The following is a 26,982-nucleotide window of genomic DNA, read 5'->3' as shown; positions in this document are numbered from 1 at the left end:
GTCAACCTTCCTTTTCTGCACCCTCTTTAACTTCAACTCTCCTTCTCTCTTCCTCCCACGTGTTTCTACATCACTCTCTTCAGTATGAGATCCACTCTGCCCTACATGTCTCAGCTGATTGGACCAGCTGCTCAACTCAAGTTCACCATAGCAACTATGATTCAGTCGCCCAGCAACGGGTTTTTACTTTCACCCCACTTCCTACTCAGGGACCCCCGTCTCCCCACAGCCAACCGTCCAGCGTGTGAATGCGGATTTGTGATAAAGTGTGACTCTCTTACGGCATCTGTGGTTTCGCAGGGTGGATCTGATCACAGCAGTGGGACGGATCCATGTGAGGAAAGATGTGTTCCAGATAAGAAACTTAAATTATATACGGGTTTAATGATTTATTTGTGATTTTGACATGGTTACATTTTAGCATTTTACATTTCGAATGACATGCATATATACATTTAATAGCCTATAATTTAATTTAATTCAATTGAGTCTGTTATTTAGGGGGGTGTGGGTAGCCTTAAAATATTTCCCCTGTTATTTCATTTGAATGAGGCAAAATAAAAGCACTTTCAGGTAAAAGGTCATCACCATTTCATTGGTGAATCTTGTGTTCTCAGTCCTGCATGCCTATAGTTTTATTATGTTTGACATGATGATTTTATTATGTTATGAATTGACAGGATGAGAATTTTTATAAATGAGGTCAGTGATAAGTTTTGAGAAAGTGAGTGATGGTTTTGAGAAATGTGTTTCAACAATTCAGAAAAACTAATAATTCCATTCAGTTCAGTTCATTTTACATGTTTGGTTATTGGAATCATGTTTCCATTTAAATAATTAGAATAAACAAATAAGGCCATCAACTCTCACTTATTAAACACATGTGTTTCCCCTTATCACAAAACACTTGATTGCCTTCCATCAACCCCATTCACATACACATGATTCCTTCTAATTTCTAATCATGCTTATTCGCAGTAAATGATGACTAATTAATCATGACTAATTAATCAGACTCGTTTAGGGTGTTTATCGGGTGCAGGAAGAATATTGCCAATATTTGTGGGGGGCAGTTTTCCTAAAATAGCCTAAATCATTACCTTATTGTCATTATCAAAAACAATGTTTGTTTGTTCTTTTAGAAGGACAATTTTTGGAAATGTCTGCACTTTCGACTTCCAAGTAGTTTGGCCTAAGTCATATGGTACATTTAAATTGTTATTATCATTATTTTATTTTTTGGTGTATAGGATATTTTCTTGGCATTTGACATTTCCCCACAAAATATTCCAATTGCCATAGGTGGATTAACCATATGGGCAATGGGCACCACGTAAACATTTTACTCTAGGTGTCCAAAGGATCTTAATCCCCCACTGATTTTAGCCTATACAGCTGTCCATTTTTTGATAAAGGTAAAATGCCATATCAAGTAATATTGTGATTGTTATCGTGGGTGTTTTGAAGCTATAAGCGCCCTATTTGATCAAAACAGCACCTGTTTGTTTGTCTGTGTGGCGGGACGGGCCGATTTGATTGGACAGACTGTTAATCCTTCAAAAGTTTCGACAGGTCAAATAGGCGTTAGCCTACTGCGACAAACTCTACGACAAAGGCCGTTGGACGTGGACGAATAATATTCATTTGCTAACAGAATGAACATCAGGAGAATGTATCCAATGGCAGTTGGTGAACAAGACTGTGAACTGTCTGTCTGTGTCTACTCTTCCATGAGCTGCACGCCCTGCTGCCAGAGCCATAGCCTCGGTGAAGGAGTTCCCACGCATCCCTCCGAGGAATTGACCACGGGCCATCGCGTAATCGAAGAGACAGCGTCATCGGAGACGGAAAGAAAAAGTTTACAGTGTCTGGAAAATGGGTTTTGCGGAAACTCGGAGTCGAGCAGCGGGACAAACAATAAGCAAAGAGCGCTGCGGCTACTCGTCAATTCTCGTGAACGGAAGCGCATGCACGATCTCAACGATGCGCTGGATGACCTGCGAGCTGTCATACCATACACGCCGAATCGAAATGTGAAAAAACTATCCAAGATAGCGACACTTCTTCTGGCCAAGAACCACATCCTGATGCAAGCTCGAGCTTTGAAGGAGATGCGGAGGATAGTTGAGCAGCTGAACGTGACGCAGAATATAATGATGACGCCACATATAGGCCTACTGTCGCATTAGCCTTTATGCCAGCCTGTTTTTTTTTTAATTAATTTTTTATTTACTTTTTTATTTTTGTACTAGGTTTATGGAATTATGAGTAATAGCCTATGATATACAATAATTAAATTATTTCATTGCTCACATTCACGCTTCTTGCTTATATTGTAACATGAACACTTTAGGCTTAATAAAATGTAAAAAGGGACTTTATAAATGGTTTATAAATCTTTTGTTATTATCAAGAGGAGGCGGAATTTGAAACTGTTTGTTGTTGTTAAAATTTCTGTCACCTGTGTTTAAGTAGCCTTGTTGTGGAATTATGCTTTTGTAAGTCCTCAAAATAATTATGGACGTTTTGGTCTTGATTTTTGAAAATATATGGCTAATAAAAAGAGTTTTATATTTTAAAACTAGTCCTATTTACTGATTTTGAAACAGGGCAAATTAAATAAACAGGCAAATTGGTAATTTAGCCTATAATATTAAAGACATGGATGTTTTTATTTATGTATTATAATATGCCAATGATATACAAATAAAGGTTACAAATAACAAAAAATTGTTTTAGAGCCTTATAGCATATACCAAAACATTTTAAGTTCAACAAAATACAGTTTGCATAGTTCTTTAAAAAAAACTGTTCTTTAAAAACCCCAGAAAACCAAAACACATAAAAAGAACCAATGAAAGCACACATTTGTGAAGAATCTATAGAATCAATTTTATATTATCTCAATAACCTTAAAATGGTTCTTGAAAATAAGTTCTTTGTGGGAACTTTAAGAGACCATTGGTAAAGCTTTGTATTTTTATGAAATACAGGATTTGAAAGGACATTTAGTATGTCTTAGACCAGTAGACTTATAAATGCCATTCCTTGCCATTCCTCAAAATCACTTTAAATGTTTACAGAATGCCAGTCTTTGATTAACAAATTAAAAATATTTGATGATTAAGTAACTCAATAGCTAGATAAAATCATTCACCATAAAATTTTAAACAAAATTGTATTGCATCACCTGTTTTGTCTGAAAAATAACATATGGTGGTTCAACCTGAAAGCACAATAAATAAATAAATAAATAAAAACATTTTCATTGGCTCATTCCATCTGGTCATATGGCAGAAATTAATACCAGCTGTTGTAAGTTTAATGTTATGAGGAGGGAAATAAACAATAGATTGCTATTGTTTATTTCCCTCCTCAACCCCCCCCCCCACCCCCCACCCCCCCGCTCCCCCTTCATAGGGGGATTTATTTGGACCTGATAATAAAGGTGATTGTCCCATAATCTCTGAGACATAATCGATTATCTTTCTGGCCCTGTAGCCTATATTTTTTGTTTTGCAATAACAGAATTGTGTTAGACAGGCTAAGAGGATTGGGAAAAATCAAGCTTGTTTTTTTGGAAGGTTAAAGAAAAGGAAACCATCAAAGATTGTTGCCATTGTTTCTCTTTATGTACAAAACACTAAATTTGCTGGAGAAGTTACAGTCATTACAAATACTATATTAAATCATTGTTGCAATGGTCCAATGACATCTTGATTAAACATGAAAAGATCAATTAAGATCAAAAAACATATTCACCCATTAATTACCCACAAAAAGATCTATAACATGCATTTCACCTTTCAATAGATAGGCCTAAGGTGAATTTTCAGTTCATTCCGAATTTCAGAAAAGCATTTTAGTTAGTCAGTCATGTGTTTAAGACAATGTTTAATGTTTAAGACATTTTTAAATGTGTAAACTCACTCTGAAATTTCTATTAAATAGTAGTTCAAATAGCCTAGTTCTTATTTTATTTTTTTCTTAGCTTTCATACGAATTCAAATTAATAAAAAAAAATGTTTCAGACATTAATATTAAATGTTTTTTTTTTTTTACGTGATCTGGCAACTTTTTTATTTATTTTTTTATTGACAAACTTCAAATAACTGATCTGGCAACCTTACCAGCTTTGCCACAGCAACCGTGACGTCAGTTTTCTGACCAATCACTGACCTCCCCTCAAGTCTCGTTAAGAGCTCCTCTCTATTATCGCGTGATCTTCGCTGAGGCCCACCGCTATTTATAATCGTAAACAGTAAGTATTTATCACCATTTTTCATATTTTGCGAAAAACAAATAACACCAATGAACAACAGTTAAAATGATTACAATTTAGTATTATTTTATTTTCTCGTGTGGTCTCTGGCAAATGTTATAGTCAGAAAATGGCTGAACAATCCTGTTTGCAAGTCTCACGCGCTGTTGTGTTTCATGCTCTCGGGGCTTGTTAATTCTAATACCCAGATAAAAGCGAAAAATATTTAATGCGAATTTCATACCTTAATGGCGAGTTTAAAAAAATAAATAAATGTATAACCTGTCAGCCAGGTGCATAAATGTCACCATTGCAACATCTCTTTACGCGGTTTGCTGGCCAGTGAGCCGCTTGCTTCTCTGTTGTGCTGTCTAGGAGCAGAAACACCGCGAAAATATGAACGTGCACAGTGCAGTTCATTCATTTACCGTCAAACTCAAACTTTGTAATCTTAGATTAATTAAAAGTAGGTTTCCTTTTTTTTTGTTTTTGATAACATGGACAGCCAGACCCAGCGTGCACTAAATTAATCAAACCTTTTCTCTGCCGATTACTTTTAAATGTGAGTAAACCTGCATTTTTATATTGGATGTGTGCCAAATGATTTGTGTTGTTTTTGCATGTCATGTCTACCTCAGCATATCCATGATGAGTTATTCGGAAAAGCCTGAGGATATTACAAAAGAGGAATGGTTGGATAAGCTTAATAATGTGCACATTCAGAGGGCGGATATGAACAGGCTTATCATGAACTATCTAGTAACAGGTATGTCAGTATTTTTTATAGTATTGTACAATACTTGATTCAATACTTGAACAATACTTGATATGTGTAAATTAAAATAAATGTATTTGTGCTAATCTGTGGCTTTTTCACATTACATGACTTTACATCATGATTTTGTTTACTACATTTTTTATATTTTGAAAAAAAAAATGCATAAACTGCCCCTATGATCATGTTTCTATTCCACAGAGGGATTTAAAGAAGCTGCAGAGAAGTTCCGTATGGAATCCGGGATTGAACCGAACGTGGATCTGGACTCTCTTGATGAGAGAATAAAGATCAGGGAAATGGTTCTGAAAGGTCAGATCCAGGAAGCCATTGCTCTCATTAACAGCCTCCACCCAGAGCTGCTTGACACCAATCGATACCTCTACTTTCACCTTCAGGTAAACATCTGACCTCATATGGAGATGATGGGAGGGAGATGTCTAGCAGAGCGGAGCCAATGCAAACCATGGCAAAAATCCATGGATGTTGTTTTTTTCACAGTGCACAAGCAAATATCTTCATGAAGGCCTCTTGTATAATAAGTCAAAAAAGTACTGAAAAGAAAAATCCTAACTCAACCTTTACTGTAAAATGTATTTTTTATTTTTTTTGAAACTTTTGTAGCAGCAGCATCTGATTGAGCTCATCCGTTTGCGGGAGACTGAGGCAGCGCTGGAGTTTGCGCAGTCGCAGCTGGCCGAACAGGGAGAGGAGAGTAGAGAATGTCTTACTGAGATGGAGCGGACACTGGCCCTGCTCGCCTTTGATAACCCCGAAGAATCGCCGTTTGGAGACCTGCTCAACATGATGCAGAGGCAGAAGGTATGTGTTTTATTTGTGTAGGACGTAACCATCACAATGGTTTAGTACTCCTTGTTTTAATGAAAGTCAATTCTCCTTTTTATGTACAGTATGCGTATCTAGTGTAAATTCTGCTCTTGCACCTCCTTCCTTAATGCTGGGTTCTGTCTCTCTCTATAGGTGTGGAGCGAGGTAAACCAGGCTGTTCTAGACTATGAGAACAGGGAATCTACTCCAAAATTAGCAAAGCTGCTGAAACTTTTACTGTGGGCCCAAAACGAACTGGACCAGAAAAAAGTGAAATACTCCAGAATGACAGACCTTAGCAAGGGAACCATTGAGGACCCTAAGTAGAGACTGTAATTCACATGGACTTTTTTTTTTTGTTCTATTTATGAATGGTCAGTGACTGGATGGCAAATATAAATCTCTCTCTATATATAATGATTTTTTTTCTTGATGCCTCTATAAAAAAGTCATTTCAGCAACCTTATATGGTTTTATTTCAAACAAAAGTATACTGATTAATAACAGTAAAACTAGATGTTATTTCAATCTACCATTTACTATACTGGTAGCCTATTTTCTGAAGAACAGGAATATTCCTATGGTAATGTTGTTTGGTTTCAGCATTTTCAGTTTGTGTTTTGTGTCTTTTATTATTTCCCCCTCCCCATGTTCTTCACTCTTTTCACATACAATATACTGTGTCCTCATTCTTGTTTTTAAGCTGTTTTTGAGGAAAATATCAGCTCCTGGTTGGGAAGAAAGCATCATCAGATTTATTGCACTGGAAACTGATGTAATTTAACTATTTTTTATCATGAATCCAATAACTTCATTTATTATTTAATTTATGAGCTACAGATGGTTGTAAAGTTGAGTAAGTAAATAGACTTCCATGATATAAGCTATTTTAATTGCAAAACAGCAAATGATGTCATTACGAACCTAAAACATTTGCCTTATGTTATTTTTGTTCATATTTTGTACTGCTTGTTTGGGAAAAAGTTGATTTCACAGTAGATATATTTACTTGAGTTGTAGCTAATTATTATTCACATTTATTAGGTCGAACCTCAAAATTCCACTACGGTCTTTTTAGTACAGAATGATGACGCTTGAGTAGATGGTTTCTTCTTATTGTCTTCTTGCGTCATCAATTGTACAAGAATAACCACATTCCTAGTCTTTATGATGCATCGTAGCCTAATTCAGTTTCTCTTTAACACATGTAGGTGTGGCGCGATCGTCTCCGCCTCTATGCGTTTCTATCTGAATATGCAATTGTAAACTTTACTGTTCAATAAAGAACCGGTGCTCAGTGTCCGGTTCTTACTCTATTGGACTGAATGGATAATGAGCGAGAAGCGGACCGTTTCAAACCACCTGTGGACTTTGTGAAAACGCCTTGCAGAAATGTGTGCTACACTACGCCCGAGTTAAATATAATGCAAATTAACGACAAGACAACAACGACAGTATGGCCAAGGTATGATAAAACTTGCTTATTAACGGAGATTAAAAACTATTTTCTAAACAACAATCGTATTGTGCGTTAATGGTTTATCGGCAATATTTTGTATTGTAAATAAAACACGAGAGCGGCATTCTCGTATGATGATGCGCTGAAATGTACATCGCCTTTTTCCCTCCTCCTTCCTGGTAGTTTCGCTTCCTGGCAACGGTTGCGTTATAGAAATGGTTTACTTTGTCACTGCGGTCCCCTGGTAAAGTTTTTGGTGGATGTCTCCAAATTGAGTCCTATCCTTTGTACTGCATTTTAAAGATTATAAAAGAAAATCCAAATAAGCTTTACATGTCTTTATCGGAAAGTATTTAAACTACGTGGTTTATGCTAACATTATCCATTCCTGTTCGTAAAATGTCTGAAATTTGATCAGTTTATATCTCAGTTTTTGAATCTTTTAATGCTCCAAATATTTCCACATTAAGAAATTTACTGTAAATAAAAGCAGTTGAAAGTAAAAGGAGTTGGTATGGTTGTTGTTGTTGATGCTGAGTTGATACTTGATAGAAAACAACTAACACCCTCCCAAGTTGTTAGCAGGAGTGAGGTCCTGAATGAGCTGGATTTCTTCCACTTCCTAAAGTATTTAACAGATTTTACAAAATAAAAAAGATGTTTAGAACCAAATGAATCAGCATTTGTTTTTGTTAATTAGATCAAGCAGGTCAAACACATTTAAAAACAGCTATGCCAAAGTGCTGTAGCCTACGCCCAGGCCTATAAATAAAGTAGATGAGTAAAAGAATAAAAAGAGGGACAAAGGGACTAATAAACAGTGCAAAAAAAAAAAAAAAATCAAACATTAAAATACACAAAATACAGTTCATCCAAAAGCCATGCAAGTAATGCAGATAAGTCTTCAGTCTTTTTGTCTTAGTTGTGTGTTTTCAGAGTGAGACACTTGAATGAGATAGACTGTTGTAATTGTAATGTCCCACCTGCTGCAGGACACTGGCATGGACGTGGACCCTGATGCTTCTGTTGGTCACATGCTTTCTCTACTGGTCACGGATGGCCATGCCTATCTGTGCTGTTACCATGTCAAAAGAATTTGGATGGAGCAAGACTGAGACTGGCATGGTGCTGGGTGCTTTCTTCTGGGGTTACTGTTTTACTCAGGTCCTTGGTGGCCATGTCAGTGATAGGTGAGTGCCTTTGTGTAGTCCACAGTTCATAGATCGTTTATGACAAGTGATAGATGATGATGATGATGATGAATAACATTGTTTTTACAGGATAGGAGGAGAGAGAGTACTGCTGCTGTCCACCTCCTCCTGGGCCGTTATGACAGCTATCACCCCCCTTCTGACCAACATTGGACTCCGACCTCTTGTTACCATGACATTGACCAGGTTTTTATTGGGTGTAATGCAAGGTGAGAGCACTGTGGGAGACAGTCGAGGACTTCAGGGAGAAAATTGTGAAAATAATGAGGGGGAATCAGAGAATCAAATCTGTCTACATGTCTGGACTAGAAATTTCAGCTAGTATGTCTGTGAGACTGGATGCTGGGGGCATTGGGTGTATATACTAGGGTGGGTCTGAGTTAGTTTAATCTGTATCAGCTCACCCTGACTAATTTCGGTAGTTCATTTTGCACAATAAACATTTATTTACATTCACTTATATATTACATCTGTGCAAATATTGTTCACAAATCTGTCTAAATCTTGTGTTAGTGAGCACTTCTCCTTTGCCGAGATAATCCATCCACCTCACAGGTGTGGCATATCAAGATGCTGATTAGACAGCATGATTATTGCACAGGTGTGCCTTAGGCTGGCCACAATAAGGCTACTCTCATGTCAACATTGTGGATCGAGTGGCCTATGGTATGGGCAGGCGTATGTTATGGACAAAGAACACAGGTTCATTTTATTGATGGCATTTTGAAGGCACAGAGATACCGTGACAAGATCCTGAGGCCCATTGTTGTGCCATTCATCCACGGCCATCACCTCATGTTGCAAGGATCTGTACACAATTCCTGAAAACATCCCAGTTCTTGCATGGCCAGCATACTTACTGGACATGTCACCAATTGCAAATGCGAAGGAGATGTGTTGCACTGCGTGAGGAAAATGGTGGTCACACCAGATACTGACTGATTTTCTGACACCTGTGCAATAATCATGCTTTCTATTCAGCATCTTGAAATGCCACCCCTGTGAGGTGGATGGATTATGTCAGTAAAGGAGAAGTGCTCACTAACACAGATTTAGACAGATTCATGAACAATACTTATAATTTTGTTCAGTGTATGAACAGTGTTTAAAGAAAATATTCAACCCCCATTGCAAATCAGGTTTATTGGCACACTTCACAGTCATTTGCAAAGACCAAATCAAACAAAAGTAATTGAAATAGCTCAACATAACAAATGTTTTAAGTGGTTTCTCCAAAATACTGAAAATGCAATTTTTAATGACTTCCGCAGTCTAAAAATTATTCAACCTGGCTGTTGCTCGTCGTGACACCAAAGGCTATCGAGTCGACATTTAGCCAGATATTTAGCATGCTAGATGTTGGCGTTGGTGCGTTGTTTGGTATTTCACACATAAAGATCACGAGCACAGATCACCTGCAGATTTGCATGCGATTACAGCCAGACCTGTCGGCAAGATTATAACTTGCAAATCGGGTTTAAAATCCTGTTGTGTGAACTAGATATAACGTGTAAGACTAGTTTTAGAGATTAATGCAACCTGACCCATGTGTTGTCTCAAGCACTTTTTTTTTTTTTTTTTTTTTTTGTCTCAAGGCTTCATTAGTTGCACCAGGTGTGCTTGAGCTAGAACATCTTGAAATATCTGAACTGGCTAGTTTTGTTGGGTGCCATGTTAGAAATATGACCAAGCCAAAAGAATGGTCCTAAAAGTTAAGAGAAGATATCATCTGCCTTCACAAACAAGGAACAGGATACAAAAAGATAGTGAAGGCACTAATATAGAGACACTTCTGGGAGCATAGTTCGCAAGTTTAAAGTTAAAGGACTTCCTGGAGTGGGTACACTACCTGGAAAAAGGAAGCTATCAACAGCTGCAACCAGATTTCTGATAATACAGGCAAGAAAATCCCTCAAGTGACGGCAAAAGACCTGCAGCAAGACTTGGTGGCAACAGGCACTGAGGTTTCAGCTTGCACAGTAAGGTACGTACTAAACGTATGTAAGAACTCCAAGCCATACACCACTCCTGACACTCAATCGGAATAGAGCATTAAGCTAAGATTCCATTAGCAGACACATTACCAAAGGCTGGTGTGTGGTTTTACATCTTGTATGAAGCAGGTTATAACAGGAAAGGGTGTTCTACTAAGTACTTAAGATGCTTGTCATTAAGGGGTTGAATAATTTTGAGACTGTGGAAGTCAGTCAACATTTTCTTTTGAATTTGGGGAAACCACTTAAAACATTTGTTGTGTTGAGCTTTTTCACTTACTTTTGTTTGATTTGGTTATTGCAAACAGCTGAAAGTCTGTTAGTTGCCTATAAATCTGGTTTGCAATGGGGTTTGAATAATTTTGATTAAAACAAGAGGCACAAAAAGCTCTCCGATTTCATAAAAAAGATTCATTCTCAAGATGAACGAAAGTCTTGAAACGGTGAGTAATTATTGAAAGAATTTTTATTTTTGGGCGAACTATCCCTTTAATTCAAAATTTTGACTTCTGCCATAATTTTTACATTTTATCCCGTAATTATGACACATTTTTAACGTTTTTGTTATTATTATTATTTTTTGTCATATTTTTAATTTATCAAAGCATGTTGTTTTTCTTATGTGGCATAAATGGGCTTCCATAACCCCTTTAAGAAAATTAAAGTGAGTGACCATAACTTCCACTGAGTTGTGAGCAATGATTGTGAGTTATGCTATCTCTGTTTCTAGGGGTTCACTACCCTTCTCTTGTCAGTGTCTGCGCTCAGCGTGTGGCAGAGGGAGAGAGAGGTTTTCTGATGAGCACTCTGGCCTGTGGGTGCTACCTAGGGTGAGAATAATAACTGGCTATTCCCGGTCATTCCACTTTTTGTCCACAGAAACTTGTTTTTATTTTTTTAAAGTCTAAAATAAATCCGATTATTGATCAGCACTATTTTATGCAAGCCTTTTATGGAATTACATTACTTAAGTGTTCCATACTGTTCATGGTTTCTCTCTCAGGATGATGCTGGTTGGAGGTGTGGGTTCCCTGATGCTGGACTGGTTTGGATGGGAGAGTGTGTTTTATGGAGCTGGTCTCCTTGCTTTTTGCTGGACCTTTTGTGTATGGAAATGGCTTCTCCAAGGTATCTTTATATGATCCTTTGCATGTTTAAATTAAGTAGCATTCTTTCACCAGAAATGGTGTTTGTTACGTCTTACAGTTTTAAATGTCTCAGTTTGTGTGTTCGTCACAGGTCCAGTTTTTTCCTTTGACTCGTTGTGGATCAGCAACAATTGCATTCCTGAATCTTCTAGAACCAACTGGCTGCATCTCTTCAGAGAGCCTAGTGTCTGGTGAGGTTAAAAACATTTACATTTGTCCCTCTTTTTTACTCTCTACATTAACTCATTGTTATGTTTGGTTTTCCATTTTGTTTTGTGTCATTTTCCTGAAAAAGGTTAAATAAAAACTGATGGGGAGAGTTTCTGGGGTTTCCCCAGTTTTAGGGCACTCATATTGTCAAATGAGAGAATGAGAGAACATGTATTTTTATTTGGGTTTAGATATAGATAGATATTAGATATTAACATTTGCTAATTGCATGCGTTTGTGTGTGTTTTAGGGCCATGATCATTTCTCATCTATGCTTTAATAGCACCTATTACACCCTCATGTCATGGCTACCAACCTATTTCAAAGATATGTTTCCTCATGCCAAGGTACCCCAGTCATTGCACATTTGTCGGTTTTACTGCTTGTTTCTCTTCTTATTTGTATTTACACTTCCAGTTTGATTACCAATGGTTGCTGTTGATGTTAATATGTTAGTGACAATTTTTACTCTCTTGCTGAGGTTTTCCTGTTTCGGTCTTTTAATGTTGTCATTTTCTAAATCAGTTTTGTTTGCTGACAGGATTGGGTGTTTAATGTGATTCCTTGGTTTGTGGCGCTGCCCACTTCACTCTTTGGAGGCTCTATCTCTGATCATCTCATTAGACAAGGTGAGCAAAACTCTCTCATGACTATTCTACAATTTAGTGAATTGACGCTTAATTCGTATAAATTAATTCTTAAATCTTCTGTTTTTTGATGATCTTCTTGCACCCCAGTGATTGTTATGTTAAGAATTGGAGTAATCAATTCTTTCCTAGTTTTTTCCTATGAGTTCATATGAAATTCATACAAAATAGTTGCATTTTCAACTGAGATAAGGTTGACCAAAACATCTGGTTGAGCCTGATGTTTCTATAAGTAATCATAATGAAAATCTTGGTTTAATAAATCACTCATGTCTTTATATCAGGTTGTGGGACAGCAACTGTAAGGAAATGTATGCAGGTAACACAACAATAAACTTAATTTTGCCCTGATTTATTGCACAATGATATTACAGTTTTTTTCATTGCTAACATGCATCGGTCAAAACTGAAGTCACATTTTCAAACCTCTTCAGACACTCACTCAGCGAAACAGAGGTCTTATCTATACCGAACTGTGAATACAATTTCATTGCTTTCACACAAAATGCATTCAATGACCACGTTTGCCAAAATCCATGAACACCATCTGCAAAAAACTATTTGCAACACATTTTTCAAAGATTTTTAGAACATTATCAGCAGGAGGTTTCCCAGTGGGCAGTGGACCATAAGAACTTCTGTAGACAGGTTAGTAATAAGTGAAGCTGGTAATGCTGTTTGTGGAGCATGTCCAGTGCCTGCTTGGAAACTTCTTGCTAAAAACGTTCATTGTAAAAAATAATCCTGTAAAAAAATGATAAACTACTGGCAGCTGTGGTGGCTGTCAGCATCATACCGTAAAAATAGGGTGTGTTACCGTTTCTAAAAATTAACAGCTAAATACCGTTTTGTCAGCTACAGCTATATGCTGTTAAATTACAGTATATAATTGTAAATTAACAGCATAGAGCTCTAGCTGACAAACCGTATTTAGATGTTAATTTCAAAAACAGTTACACACCGTATTTTTACAGTATGATGCTGACAACCACAGCTGCCAGTATTTTACGTTTTTTTTCCAGTGTTGTTTGGGGATAATGTTCTAATGTAATGTTTTTAGAGAAGGTTATCCTACTTTTTAGAAAAATGTCCTGGAAACAAAAATAAAACTTGCCGCTGAAAACTTTATAGAACAATAAAAGCAGTAAAAACAATAAAAGCACATACATGATTATATGTTGTTGATTTTGGTTTTTTGCCCAGCGTTTTATTTTTCACAAGTAAATTACAATTATGTAAAGATATAGAAAAAAACGAATTGCTTATTCCTGAATTAACGAAGTTATTCTTGTTACATACTGTAATACAGTCAGTAAAAAAAAATATGTTATTCTAATCCTATAATGAAACACTGATTTATGTGTAAAATCATTCAGACTTCGAATATAAGAGTTAATCATTTATGTAATGCTTTCTGTTGTTTTTTTTTTTTAAGTTAGTGTGTTATGAGTGGCAAATGAGAATTCAGTGTGCTTAGTTTGAGACATAAAGTGTTTTGGTCTGAGTGAGCTTTGGAGGTGAGATTAACTGCTTGGCCAAGATTCATGTTGGTAATGCAGACTGTATAAAGAGTTTGAGAACAGTTGAAAAAGTGGCTTCAGTAATAACAGATGCTTGTTAAAGTCTAATATATATTGCAATATAATTGTCTTTTATTGTGTCTGTGTGTCTCTGTTTAAAACATGCTTGTGTAGTTCTGTGCTATGGGAGCAGCCAGTGTGTTCATTATCCTTCTCTGTAAGACGAGCAGTTTTGTCCAGGCTGTTGCTTGCGTATCTCTGGTTGTTGGGCTGTCCACCTTTAATAATAGGTTAGAATGAACTGTCATATCCAAAATTTGATCTTATAACAACAGCAATGATTATATACATTGATTATGTACTGAGTGGTATATTGTTCTTGTGTGTGTGTGTGTGTGTGTGTGTGTGTGTGTGTGTGTGTGTGTGTGTGTGTGTGTGTTTTCATGTGAAGTGGGGTGTCCGTGAATGTGCATGACCTTGCACCGTCATGTGCAGGAGCTCTGTTTGGTAAGTCCATTTACTTTTTTTTTTTTTTTTGTTATGTTATTTAGTTATATTAACAAAAACACAATGTAATATTTTAGGTGTTATTCTTAATATGTCACTATTTCTTACAGGGGTTATGAACACATGTTCTGCTTTTTCTGGTGGGTTATATCTATTTATCTGTTATAAAACCAATTACATTTAAACAAACTATACAGTCCACTGGATTTTAATGTGCCCAAACTAAACTGCCCAAACTGTAAATAGTGAAAGTGATCTGAAACTAATTTTTTTTTTTTTTTTGTAAATTCACATTAAAGTCCTGTGCACTTTTTTTTTATTGTAATACCTTCCTCTTTGCCCATAGCACATGCTCTATGTACTGTATTTCACAGGTTTGTTGATGGTGTACATGTCTGGCTACATCATTGAGATGACAGGTTCATGGGAGACTGTGTTCTCAATCCTGGCTCTGGTGAACATCATTGGTGTCACCATATTCATAGTGCTGGGTGAAGCAAAGCGAGTTGATCAGCTGGATCAGCCTTAGGTCATTTGAGCATCATGTTCAAAACAAATTACACCTCTCGGATGCATATGGTTCCTTATTTGTCATTTGTAACAAATGGATTGGGAACTCTTTAACACTCTAAAACACTGTATAATATATTTCTGTCATTATTTATTAATTTAAATATATGTTAAATATATTGGCAGAGCTGGTTGGAAATGATTGAGTGAAACAATGTTTTATATAAGAAATATTTATCTGAAATGTAAATTTGATAAATTAAGAATTATAAGAAACACGGTGTCATTTTTGACAATTGTTTAACAGAAACTATTAAACTAAAGTGTTTCTGATCCGTGATCAACGAACACTGCTCTACCAATGATTCAATGCAAGTTCTCTCATTCAACAGAAGGTGGCGACAGAGGACAAATGAACAGCATGATTCAGGGATCATTACAAACAGTCACAAAAATTAGTTATCTGTATTCAAACGTAAACGCACATTAAATTAGGTAATATCAGGGTTACTGTTTTGACTTTTAAGCCATACCCACTCCATGACAGTGTAAGAGCCCTTTCATCTAGTAAAACGGGCCTAGTTCTATAGGGGAGATGCGCACCATGCGCACGTAGTTGTGATGATGTCACGGGTGGGCGGAGCCGAGCGAGATCTGCTGCATCTGGTACACTTACGTGATCGCGCGGTTCCCGGGGATGCAACCACAAATTTAACATCGGTTTCTTTAACGCACTGAAATTAAATCACGACGCCGGGGCCGACGAAGCGGTAAGCGATGCATGCGTTTAAACCTCGTTACGCCTAAAAAAAAACACATTTTGCCTGCTTCCTTGATTTATCAGTGGGTTTGGTTGAATTGGGCTTATATGTGGTCTAACGGGAGCGCGAGCTAACAGGCCAGATAATATAGATGCTGGAGCGCTATGCAAACAAATCACCGGGGGCCCTTCCTCCTGGTGATGAAGAAGCGGAGCAAGTCAGAGATTTACTGTAAATCATTTCCGTTTGTTTAAGTAATCCATATTTTAGTATTCTATTAACACAGTAGGTCGCTATCAGCATTTTTGTAGAGCATACAAATGATCTCATTGCCGATTGTTGCTTAGATTCACATCAGTAAATCGCCCATCATCTTTATATTGTGAATGAATGAATCATTTGTGTATTTTCTCTTGTTTACATCGTATTTGAATTGAGATTCCATGACGCGGACAGTAGTGCGACATTTCTTTCACGCAGACCGAATAGCGCAGTTACGTGTGGATCTGTAAACGGCAGGAATGGGAATCGTGCTGCTATTTTTATTACGATTCCTTATTAACATTTCTTTTTGTACTTGCAGTAATGTTCAATACTAACAGAAATGCAGTTCGCATCGCATATAATATTGCCAAATTATAGAATAATTTCTGATTTTAACATCCTTATACCAGAAATAACTTGTAGGCTACTTCCTTCAAAAGCTATATAGTCCCATTTCAATGACGTTTCAAAGACTTCAAGGACTACATGGTGTCGAGCACTAATATAAATTGTAAAAAAAAAAAACATAATTAATTGATGCATTTAATTAATTTATAAAATACTAGGCTACTTAACTACACATTTTCATCTGAACAACCAGTTATAAGATTCAGATATAAGTTTCACGAGCCTTCAGTTCACAGAACACAGTAGCCTACCGGTTTTCTTTTAAAGTTGGCATGAAATTAATGACGTCACTTTGTAGGCCAACCTGCAGTTAGCATCACACTGGTTCTCTCGAGGAACACCCCAATACGACTTTCCCATAGGCTTTTGGAATATTGCTAAAAACAAGCTCTCTGTATAATGAGGCTGTAAAAGCGGACTAAGCTTTCCTTTTCGGGGTGATGACATAGTAGACGGAGTGTAGTCCCATTTAGCCCGTTTAGCAACTGCTTTTTAAGACACGTAACAGCTTAAAAAAATCATGAGTGTGGTAATATTGATACATTTTATGTCATAGAATAAAACATGAATGTGTCTTGAGCTTGTGTTCACCACAGCCCTTATTTCAACCATTTAACTAAAACCCCTTTTAAAAAACCCATTGACTTTGGGAGAGATGTGCTAAAATGCTAATGCACTTCTGCGTTTTGGCCTACAAAGTGATTTCATACATGGGGATCATACCAATCTATAGTCTTTACTATCATATTTTGTCGAATAGCCCATTGAAACGGCTTCTCGAATGAGTGAAAATGTAAGGCGGCACTTGATTTTGTCCATCAGGAATTGATTAGATAGTTGTGGGATGTCTATTGCTGTCATTCATGTGAGTGACGGGTTGTCCCGCCCTCGCACCCGTAAATACGTCATCAGAGGAGAGGTGTGATTGCAAGAGGGAAGAGAATTTATTTTGATTAAAGATTATGAAGGCACATGAAAAAGTAAAAGAAGACTTGCAAGGGTAAACCAATATCCTACACCTTTGTTAGGAATCATGGGTGGGTCTTCCTGAAAGTTTCAGTGAATGATGCTGAATGCAGCCAATTCAGCTCCTGAATCATGATGATTCTGGAAAATGTGCATCCATCATGATATATGACTTCTGTTTGTAACTATGTATTTTGTATCATCATTTAATCAGATGCTTATCATTAACATCTGTATTAAACACAACCTACAGTGAACATCGTATGAATATACAATACCTTATTTGCCTACCGCTATATTGTAGGCCTATTCATAAGAAATCTTTGCAGACTTTTCTCTTTGATTTTAAACTAATCTGACTTAAAACAATGTGCCCAAATGTGTTCTTGTGCGGAGTCGTCCCACTCGGGATCTCTGGATGCTTGTCTCAATAGGGTCTGGCAGTGCTGAGCAAACCACCTGAGATACTACAGTCAGCTGAGGAAAGCTCAGTGTGTCCAAGATTGATTGGACACAAACCCAGGCCTCTCCATACATGATGAGACAAGCAATCACATGGAGAGACCGATAAACGCTTGCTTTATTCTCCCACCCTCGTGAAACCATGTCAGTCTTTGTGTTTCATGTGCTTTAGTTCACCTTAAGTAATCTACAGTCAAATATAGATTTGACTGATTCACAGGGCAACACTTATAAAAATCTGTCACCACTCTGGCGGGTTGTGAATATGACATCTGCTAGAAACTGAACCCTGTGATATCCTGTGGTGGTATCAATTTCTCTTTCTCAGGACCAACACGAGACAGGAAAAGTGTGAGTCAGCTAGAGAATGAGTAATACTTCTGATCACTAGAGAGGGCTAGTTATGTCAACATTACTGTAGTAAAGGCCAGGAATAGGATTCGTTTAAAATCACTGTATTTGTATGCAGCTGAGCTGAAGTTGTCATTAGAAACATCTTTGTGATATTATTCTTGTTATCTGTTCTTGTGTCAATAGCCTGAATATAATGCTATGCCAGATATTGAGACAAAAACAAGCAGCATCATTGTTTGGCCCCTGTTAAAACCTTTATGCCGTCTTTAAAAGATCCAGCTGCTCTGTATTTTCTCTAAGTTGAAGTATTGATTTGAAATCCATTTAAACTACTAATTAGCTTGAGTGGTTTTAGTGTTGAAATGATCTGGAGAATATTGGAAATGTTCTCTCTGCAGTCTGTTCATCTGATAATGTTTGTTTTTTTTTGTCCTCTGAGGTTTTAAAGGCACATTTATAATCATTACATATTTAGCAACTTGAAGGGTTATTAAACAGACATCTGAGATTCTGTTGGGTGGTTTTATCTAAACAACAAAACACTTAGAAGTGGGAAATCTTTGGAAAAATTATTGGAATATCATGTGACCAAACTGGATCCGGTGTCTGGTGAAAAAAGAACACCATCTTCATGGTCAAACATGGAGGCGCTCCAGTCTTGTTATGGGGGTGCTTTGCTGTCGTTGGAAGTGGAAATCTTGACTGTGTATGAAGGACATTATGAATTCTAGATTGCAAGATTGCAGTTTGAGCGGTGACAAAAGCTTCTAAGCATGGTAAGCAACGGTACACCGATTGCAAGCAACGGTACACCTATTGCGGCTAGTTATTCTCTCTTTCTTTCTCGACTCTATATACTTTGTGTATATATGAAGAGTTCAGATGCAAAAGCCTCTAAGTGCCATTTGAAATTTTCTTCTAGAATGATAATTTTTATCAAGCTTGTATATTTAAGTTCAGTGATTTCACTTTAATGGCAATGATAATTACCTATTAATTGTTATTTAAGTGAAATTACTGAACTTAAATATACAAGTTTGATAAAAATAATCATTAAAGAAGAAAATTTCAAATGGCATTTAGAGGCTTTTGCATCTGAACTCTTCATATATATATATATATTAGTTGCAATCAAAATAATTCAATATATAGTATAATATATAGTAATATACACTCACCTAAGGATTATTAGGAACACCTGTTCTCATTAATGCAATTATCTAATCAACCAATCACATGACAGTTGCTTCAATGCATTTAGGGGTGTGGTCCTGGTCAAGACAATCTCCTGAACTCCAAACTGAATGTCAGAATGGGAAAGAAATGTGATTTAAGCCATTTTTGAGCGTGGCATGGTTGTTGGTGCCAGATGGGCCGGTCTGAGTATTTCACAATCTGTTCAGTTACTTGGATTTTCATACATAACCATTTCTAGGGTTTACAAAGAATGGTGTGAAAAGGGAAAAACATCCAGTATGCGGCAGTCCTGTGGGTGAAAATGCCTTGTTGATGCTTGAGGTCAGAAGAGAATGGGCCGACTGATTTAAGCTGATAGAAGAGCAACTTTGACTGACATAACCACTCGTTACAACCAAGGTATGCAGCAAAGCATTTGTGAAACAACAACAGCAGAGGACCCCATTGGGTACCACTCATTTCCACTACAAATAGGAAAAAAGGCTACAATTTCCAGTTGAAGACTGGAAAAATGTTGCCTGGTCTGACGAGTCTCGATTTCTGTTAAAACATTCAGATGGTAGAGTCAGAATTTGGCGTAAACAGAATGAGAACATGGATCCATCATGCCTTGTCACCACTGTGCAGGCTGGTGGTGGTGGTGCAATGGTGTGGGGGATGTTTTCTTGGCAAACTTTAGGCCCCATAGTGCCAATTGGGCACCGTTTAAATGCCACAGCCTACCTGAGCATTGTTTCTGACCATGTCCATCCCTTTATGCCCACCATGTACCCATCCTCTGATGGCTGCTTCCAGCAGGATAATGCACCATGTCACAAAGCTTGAATCATTTCAAATTGGTTTATTTAACATGACAATGAGTTCACTGTACTAAAATGGCCCCCACAGTCACCAGATCTCAACCCAATAGAGCATCTTTTGGGATATTGTGGAACTGGAGCTTCGTGTCCTGGATGTGCATCCCACAAATCTCCATCAACTGCAAGATGCTATCCTGTCAATATGGACCAACATTTCAGCACCTTGTTGAATCAATGCCACGTAGAATTAAGGCAGTTCTGAAGCCGAAAGGGGGTCAAACACGGTATTAGTATGGTGTTCCTAATAATCCTTTAGGTGAGTTTGTGTGGGGATATGGATTGTTTAATAAATAAATGCCTGATAAAGAGAGAGAGAGTGCAAGAAAAAATCAGTAGATGACCTAAGCAAATCATGAGGATCCGTAATTTTTATTTATTTTTTATTTTTTTGATTTATGGCAATGATTATGATGAAGGTCTTTTGGAATTAGGTCAGTGTCCTTTTAAGAGTTTGTAATATTATCATCCAGCAAAGTGTGTTTGTGTGTTTAGATTGTTGAGGACCTGATACACCATGGCTGACCAGCAGAGGCAGCGCACTCTCTCCACCTCTGGAGAATCACTCTATCATGTTCTGGGTGTCGACAAAGTGGCCACTGTCGATGACATCAAGAAGTCATACAGGTAAGTGTGAGAAGCGCCGGCCCTTCCTCAGCATCCTCCTCCTGTTCTGCTTTATCTCACTCTTACTGGCCATGGTTTTCATCAGATGTTCATTCATCGGCTAAATGCAGAACACAGCAATGTGGAACCTACAGCTCAATAAAACTAAGTGCATTCAGGGACTGTTTCCCATGCACCGTTTTGCTTACTCTAGGACTATGCGAGAATAATGGATCTCATTATGAAGTGTTTTTTAAAGACATATCACAGTGTGAGATTTTCATGGCACATTAACCTAATCTAGAAATATCACAGCATTGCTATCACTGTATGGTGCGGCTAAGGTATTTCATGATTCTCAATACCAATTTATGACACAGAAAAAATTATAATAAATTACTGCGTATTAAAAAGTTAACTATTTACTTTATTTCTACTTTGTAAATATTGTTTCACTAATAAGTGACAAAGGAATAAATGTTGTCATTTTTAAAAATTGATTATAATTAATCGTTTTTTAAAATAGATGTTGAATTAAACAAGACAACAAATTAAGTTTTATTTTTTTATAAAAAAAAAACAAATTATGTCAGGTTTGTTGAGCTACTTTCAACTCTGTTATATTGATACAAAAAAATTATATATTTTTTTTCCAAATGCCAAAATCTGAATGCATTTAATGTAGTTTGTATTTTTCTCTTTATCTTTTAAAGAAAACTGGCTTTGAAATATCACCCTGACAAGAATCCTGATAACCCTGAGGCATCCGATAAGTTTAAAGAGATAAACAATGCCCATGCCATCCTTAACGACCCAACAAAGAGAAACATCTACGACAAGTATGGCTCTCTGGGACTTTATGTGGCTGAACAGTTTGGAGAAGAGAATGTCAACACTTACTTTGTTCTGTCCAGCTGGTGGGCCAAGGTAAGACTCCAAGTGGCATTTCAATAAAAACATATGATGACATCATCGGCAGTGCAGTATAGAAACAGTACACGACCCTTCAAATGTTTGGGGTCAGTTAGATTTTTAAAATACTCATTAAGGGCTGGCTCACACAGAACATGTACTGTTAAAAACACAAGATGCAGGTCAGTGGAACGGAAAAAAGCTCAAGGTCTAGAGACGTGTTTTTTAAAACTTGAACTTCTTTTAACTTGAGTGCCGTGTTTTTTTTAATGCTATGTCATGCGCGAGACGCAAGCGCATTGGTCAAAGACGTCCATCTAGTGTGTTTACATTGAAAAACAATGGAAAAGTAGTGCAGTGAAATGGAAAAACGCGATTACGTGTGAACATTCTCTCTAAGGATGCATTCATTTTATATAGAATCCTGTACAAACATTATAATGTAAACACTATTAAAATTGAAAATAGCTGTAATTTTAATATATTTTAAAATGTATTTTTTTTCCTATGATGACAGCTTATTTTGTCAGCATTCTTCGATGAATAAAAAGTTCAACAGAACAGCATTTATTGAAAATATAAATCTTTAGCAACATCATTTTGCAATGTCTTTACTGTCACTTTTGATCAATTTAATGCATCCTTGCTAAATGAAAGTATCAAATTGTTTCAGAAAAGAATGGCAGTGCATTCTCTGTCTCCCCCTACAGGCTCTGTTTATTTTCTGCGGCCTGGCTACAGGCTGCTACTTCTGCTGTTGCCTGTGCTGTTGTTGTAACTGCTGCTGTGGGAAGTGTAAACCACGGCCTCCTGAAGGACAGGAACAGGAGTTCTATGTCTCCCCTGAGGACTTAGAGGCCCAACTGCAGTCCGATGAGAGAGGTTAGGTTTGTTCATGTGTGTTATACCCCCATAACATGCAGCATGTAAACAGCTATTCCTATAGTCCTGAAGACTCCTTGTTTTTAAACCATTTTTTTCCCCTTTCGAAATGTTTCCACAGAGGCAGGTGGAGGTGAGCCCATTGTGCTGCAGCCCTCGTCTGCCACAGAAACCACCCAGCTAACGTCCGACGGTTACCATTCTACTTACCACACTGACACCGGCTTCAACTAAAAGCCTCACCCTCATCACCTCCACCCCGTGGCTTGTCTCTCGCCACCCTGTGCCATCTAGCCGAGGGGAAAAAACGAATGGAAAGAATCCTTCAACTACAACTAAAAAAGCCTGTTTTTCGAGAGGGAGGAAAGCCAGCGATGGAGCTGAATTCTTTAGCCTATCCTGTCCCTTACTCACGCACCACTTCCATCACCCACACAAGAGTGGCACACATCCGCCTCACCGTACCGTAACTTAAAAAAAGCGAGCTTAAGAAAAAAAGATAAAAAAGATCCTGTCGTTTACCCTGATCTCTTTGTTGCCTTTGACCTCCGATCTTGCCTTCCACTCGTTCCCTCGCTCCTCCAGCCAGATTTGCTCGTCGTCCTGTGGCATGCACTGTTCCTTGACTTTGTTAAATGAATTCTTCGCAGTTTTTGGGTATATTTATTGACATGAAATGTTTGTTCCCAATTATAAGTACTTGAGTGTGGTTTAAAGTTGACTCCTTGAACTTGCCATAGGTGTTTGAAGATTAGAGAAAACAGCAGGAATATATTTCACTCTTAAAATCTTGAATATTCTCTTTGCATACGTCTCCAATCCTCCTGGTTTACCCAGAGTTTGAATCTTTCACGTCCCCGTAGGCCATTTTATCTGCTTCGTGTCATGAAATGGAGTTTAATTTTGAAGCTAACGACATTCTACGTTAATTGGGTTCTTTGGATTGCTTCGCTCTGTTTTTTCGTTTCATTACAGCTATGCTTTTTTGAGAGAGAAAGAGAGAGATACAAATGATGCAATTGATAACTTGCCATTCCTTAGTATTTTGCTCATTTACATCTGGGTGTTTGTGTTTCTGTGTTGTTCTGTGGACTATTTGCAACAAGCTGAGCCAAAATTAGGACTCTTCTCTGTATGTGGAATGGGATTAACTGTCATCTCTGTGTAGTTTGTAGGTTGTTCATTGATGTGGGAACTCAGCTTTGGTCTTAGTGTTAAGCTCAATTTGGCCCAGTTGTGTCTCTTTTCTCTAATCAAAAGGGAATCGCGGATGCAAACTGATATAAACTCCCATAGTGTCATATCTTGAGTGTGTACGTAAGGTGGAAACTAAAACCGATGACATTTTTGTATAGATATACAATCTACACACATCACGTGTATATACAATATATATATATATATTTTGGGCATTTTTATATTTTAGTTGTTGGCTCATATAGTTAAGAAAACTATTGTTTGTGTCTGTGGTTACTTGAGACTCCCTATGCCAAGATATACTGTATATTGTGAGATTCATTTTTGAAGTTTCTTTGCAGTTTTGCGGGTTCTTTGTTTCTCATATTATTTATTGAAGTGGCAAAACTCTTTTTAACACTACTAGCATACACGCTCAAAGTCCAATCTCAAAGCTTGAAAGGACAATTTATATATTTTACGTAAATAATATAAAGCCTGTTTTTAGGACATTTCTCGAATGTTTTTGATTTTGCATAAGTAGATAAGATGCATAAGTAATTAGAGGTAGTAAAATAATAAATATGTAATTTTTTATAATTGGATTTTGTTTCTCCTCAGTATTGATGGAGAGAAATATACTTAATTGTCATGAAAATAATACTAAAAATCTTAATTGTTTTAAAAACAGGCTTTTTTTCTTCCTTTTTTTGGACCTGGCAAATAACGGCAGAGTTCACAATAAAGCAAATGCAAGACTAAGTGAGGTTTTTTTTTCGAAGTTAAATTTTCCTTCATTCTGTGAAGTTGAATACCAGTTGATTGAACAAACGTGCAGTCTTAAGCCTGTGATACAACATATAGCTTTTAAAATCGGTACAGATTTTGTGTCGATGTGTCGACTTTGTAAATCGTTAACTGGGCATCACTAAACAACTGATGATCACTCACTACCAGACCTTCAAGTCATTCCAATCACAAACAAACTAGGAGACGCGTGACAATTGAAAACAAAATGTGTTAAAAAATCATTTTGAAATATCAAAAATGTTTGATATCCTCCGACTGCATGGAATCAAACAAAATCGTAGACTGTGATCATCATACACTACATGATTTTCTGTGAAATCTGTCAACTAAAATCTTCGAATACTTAAGCGTTTATTTGATAGATTCCCCTTTGAGCAGTCTCATAGATGTGAGATTAATTAATTAAACCATAAAACTATTTTTGTGTCATAAAGACTAGTTTTGTGATAGGACTTTGAACCATCATCGTGTTGGTCTTGGTTACGTTTAGTCTTTGTATTTTCAGTAAAGTTGTGAATTAGATGATGTGTGTCAATGTCACTAACAGCTGAAAGACATTGAGACAGACGGTATATCTGAAAGTGCTTTAATTCCTGATTTTAATACCTGATTTTCTGAATTTGCCATTTCAAACCTTAAGATGACCATCGATGCCATATTAACTTGTGCTTTTTACTCAAACATCCCTCACTGCCTGCTTACATGGGCAGGTTTGAATTGTGTTTGTCATCTGTCTGTTCTCATTTTTCCTTATCAACTTGAACCTAATACAAATGTCACCAGCCATGTTTATTAACATTTTCTAGTTATTCTTCAAAGGCCAATGATTTTTCATTGAATTGTTTACATTTCGTTATGAAGTACAATGGTATCTTCGATCACTCTTTCTCCTCTCTCTCTCTTACTCTGTTTCCCCATTTCCTCGTTCCAGTGCTCTAGATGGTTTTTAATGGATGTTAGCCTCAGTGGTCTTTTTTCCTGTGCATTTATCTGTATCAGAACTACACTTGTATAAACAGTATGGCTTATTCATTAAAATGTTGAATTTTAAGTTGAATGAACCTTGCTTAAAGGAGAAAAAAAATAAAACATACTGGAGTAAAATTGTCAAGAAATTGTTGCATATTATGTCTTCAGAAAGAAGAGAAAATGTTTAGTGTAATAATAGTGAAATGGTAATTTTATGCATTTTTTATTTTATTTATGATCTTATTTTGTCATGTTTATAATGAATTGTCCTTGTTTCAAATGGTATGTTAAATGAATTTGACTTTAAAACTATGCTACCCATAGTTCTACAGTGAAGGTCTCTTGTACATACACTGAATTATTAAAAATAATAATAGTAGACCTTTATGTTGTAGCATGGTTATTGTATGACTAAAAGATAAAAACATTTATTTGCAGATGTAAAATAAATGTTTATGAACATTTTATGTGACTGAGAGTAGTCTTCTTAAAATAAAAAATAAAATAAAAAAAGAGTGACATGAAAATGTGATGGATGGCGAGTTACGTGTGAGAATTACCCTATCCTCTTTATGTAGGCTGTATAGAAATAAAAGGAATAAGAAAGAAAGTTTTATTAAGAAAATAATATTTAAATTTTTGTTTTTATTTATGAATATAAATAATGTAAAATAAAAAATAGATGGATTTGTTACTTAATACTATGATTGGGGTTGTGCATTGTTACATTTATGAATAAATATTCAATAATTATTTTTTTAATATAATAACCTATATAGTACAAAAATATATAATAAAAGTAAAAATAACAACAATATTGTTTTATTAATATAATATTAAAATAATAATAATATAATATAACAATTATTAGTAAATGCAATAATAAACACACATCTTTTACACCATATATTGTATCTTCAGATGAGAGGGACAGTACCAGGAGCAGCCAAATCAAATGTCCAAAAAGTACCTAAAAGTTAAGACAAAGTTGAAATAGAAAATAAACAAATGAAAGAAAGGAAAAGTAGGGGAGGAGTTTTTAGTTGTTTATTTATTTTATTATAAAACCGAAGTCTTCCAATAAAGAGTACAAATGCATTGCTTTGGGACTTTTCATCCTTCTCAGTGACTCTAAATATATTAGAAATTCCTCTTTAAAAAACAATAATCGTATTTTGAAAAATGTAATTTGTAAATGTAGAATTTCTGTAAAAGCCACAGTTATGTATTTATTACATAAGATAACTCTTTTTCCTTAATTAACCAACCGAATTTAACAATTTCCCAT

General features: G+C 36.5%; 4 protein-coding genes across 5 annotated transcripts; all 4 read left to right on the top strand.

Annotated features, from left to right (window-relative positions):
• Positions 1-90: 90 nt before the first annotated feature.
• On the top strand, positions 91-2,376 carry LOC148973733 (uncharacterized). The gene has a single exon (XM_089119632.1). It carries the CDS (start codon positions 1,656-1,658, stop codon positions 2,187-2,189), a length of 534 nt encoding a protein of 177 aa, XP_088975758.1. The 5' UTR covers positions 91-1,655; the 3' UTR covers positions 2,190-2,376.
• A 1,760-nt stretch (positions 2,377-4,136) lies between these two features.
• On the top strand, positions 4,137-7,828 carry gid8a (GID complex subunit 8 homolog a (S. cerevisiae)). Of its 2 annotated transcripts, none has more exons than XM_039657937.2 (5): positions 4,137-4,261; positions 4,900-5,027; positions 5,238-5,434; positions 5,661-5,858; positions 6,018-7,828. In XM_039657937.2, exons 2-5 carry the CDS (start codon positions 4,907-4,909, stop codon positions 6,189-6,191), a joined length of 690 nt encoding a protein of 229 aa, XP_039513871.1. In that variant the 5' UTR covers positions 4,137-4,261; positions 4,900-4,906; the 3' UTR covers positions 6,192-7,828. The 2 variants fall into 2 exon arrangements, with proteins under 2 accessions (XP_039513871.1, XP_039513872.1); XM_039657938.2 differs by lacking the exon at positions 4,137-4,261 and adding an exon at positions 4,399-4,823.
• On the top strand, positions 7,190-15,343 carry slc17a9a (solute carrier family 17 member 9a). Its single transcript, XM_039657936.2, has 13 exons — positions 7,190-7,329; positions 8,316-8,513; positions 8,604-8,743; positions 11,259-11,358; positions 11,532-11,656; positions 11,768-11,867; positions 12,137-12,233; positions 12,428-12,515; positions 12,818-12,852; positions 14,228-14,343; positions 14,505-14,560; positions 14,671-14,700; positions 14,935-15,343. The coding sequence occupies exons 1-13, from the start codon at positions 7,190-7,192 to the stop codon at positions 15,087-15,089; spliced, it is 1,380 nt and encodes a 459-aa protein (XP_039513870.2). The 3' UTR covers positions 15,090-15,343.
• A 349-nt stretch (positions 15,344-15,692) lies between these two features.
• Positions 15,693-26,159, top strand: dnajc5aa (DnaJ heat shock protein family (Hsp40) member C5aa). Its single transcript, XM_039657939.2, has 5 exons — positions 15,693-15,840; positions 20,835-20,966; positions 21,659-21,872; positions 22,568-22,739; positions 22,861-26,159. The coding sequence occupies exons 2-5, from the start codon at positions 20,857-20,859 to the stop codon at positions 22,971-22,973; spliced, it is 609 nt and encodes a 202-aa protein (XP_039513873.1). The 5' UTR covers positions 15,693-15,840; positions 20,835-20,856; the 3' UTR covers positions 22,974-26,159.
• Positions 26,160-26,982: the final 823 nt, after the last annotated feature.

Source organism: Pimephales promelas, chromosome 14, assembly GCF_988280905.1.
Source record: "Pimephales promelas chromosome 14, fPimPro1.hap1.1, whole genome shotgun sequence".
Taxonomy (NCBI): domain Eukaryota; kingdom Metazoa; phylum Chordata; class Actinopteri; order Cypriniformes; family Leuciscidae; genus Pimephales; species Pimephales promelas.
The sequence above is the reverse complement of the archived record's forward strand: the minus strand, read 5'-3'. Positions and strand labels throughout refer to the sequence as shown.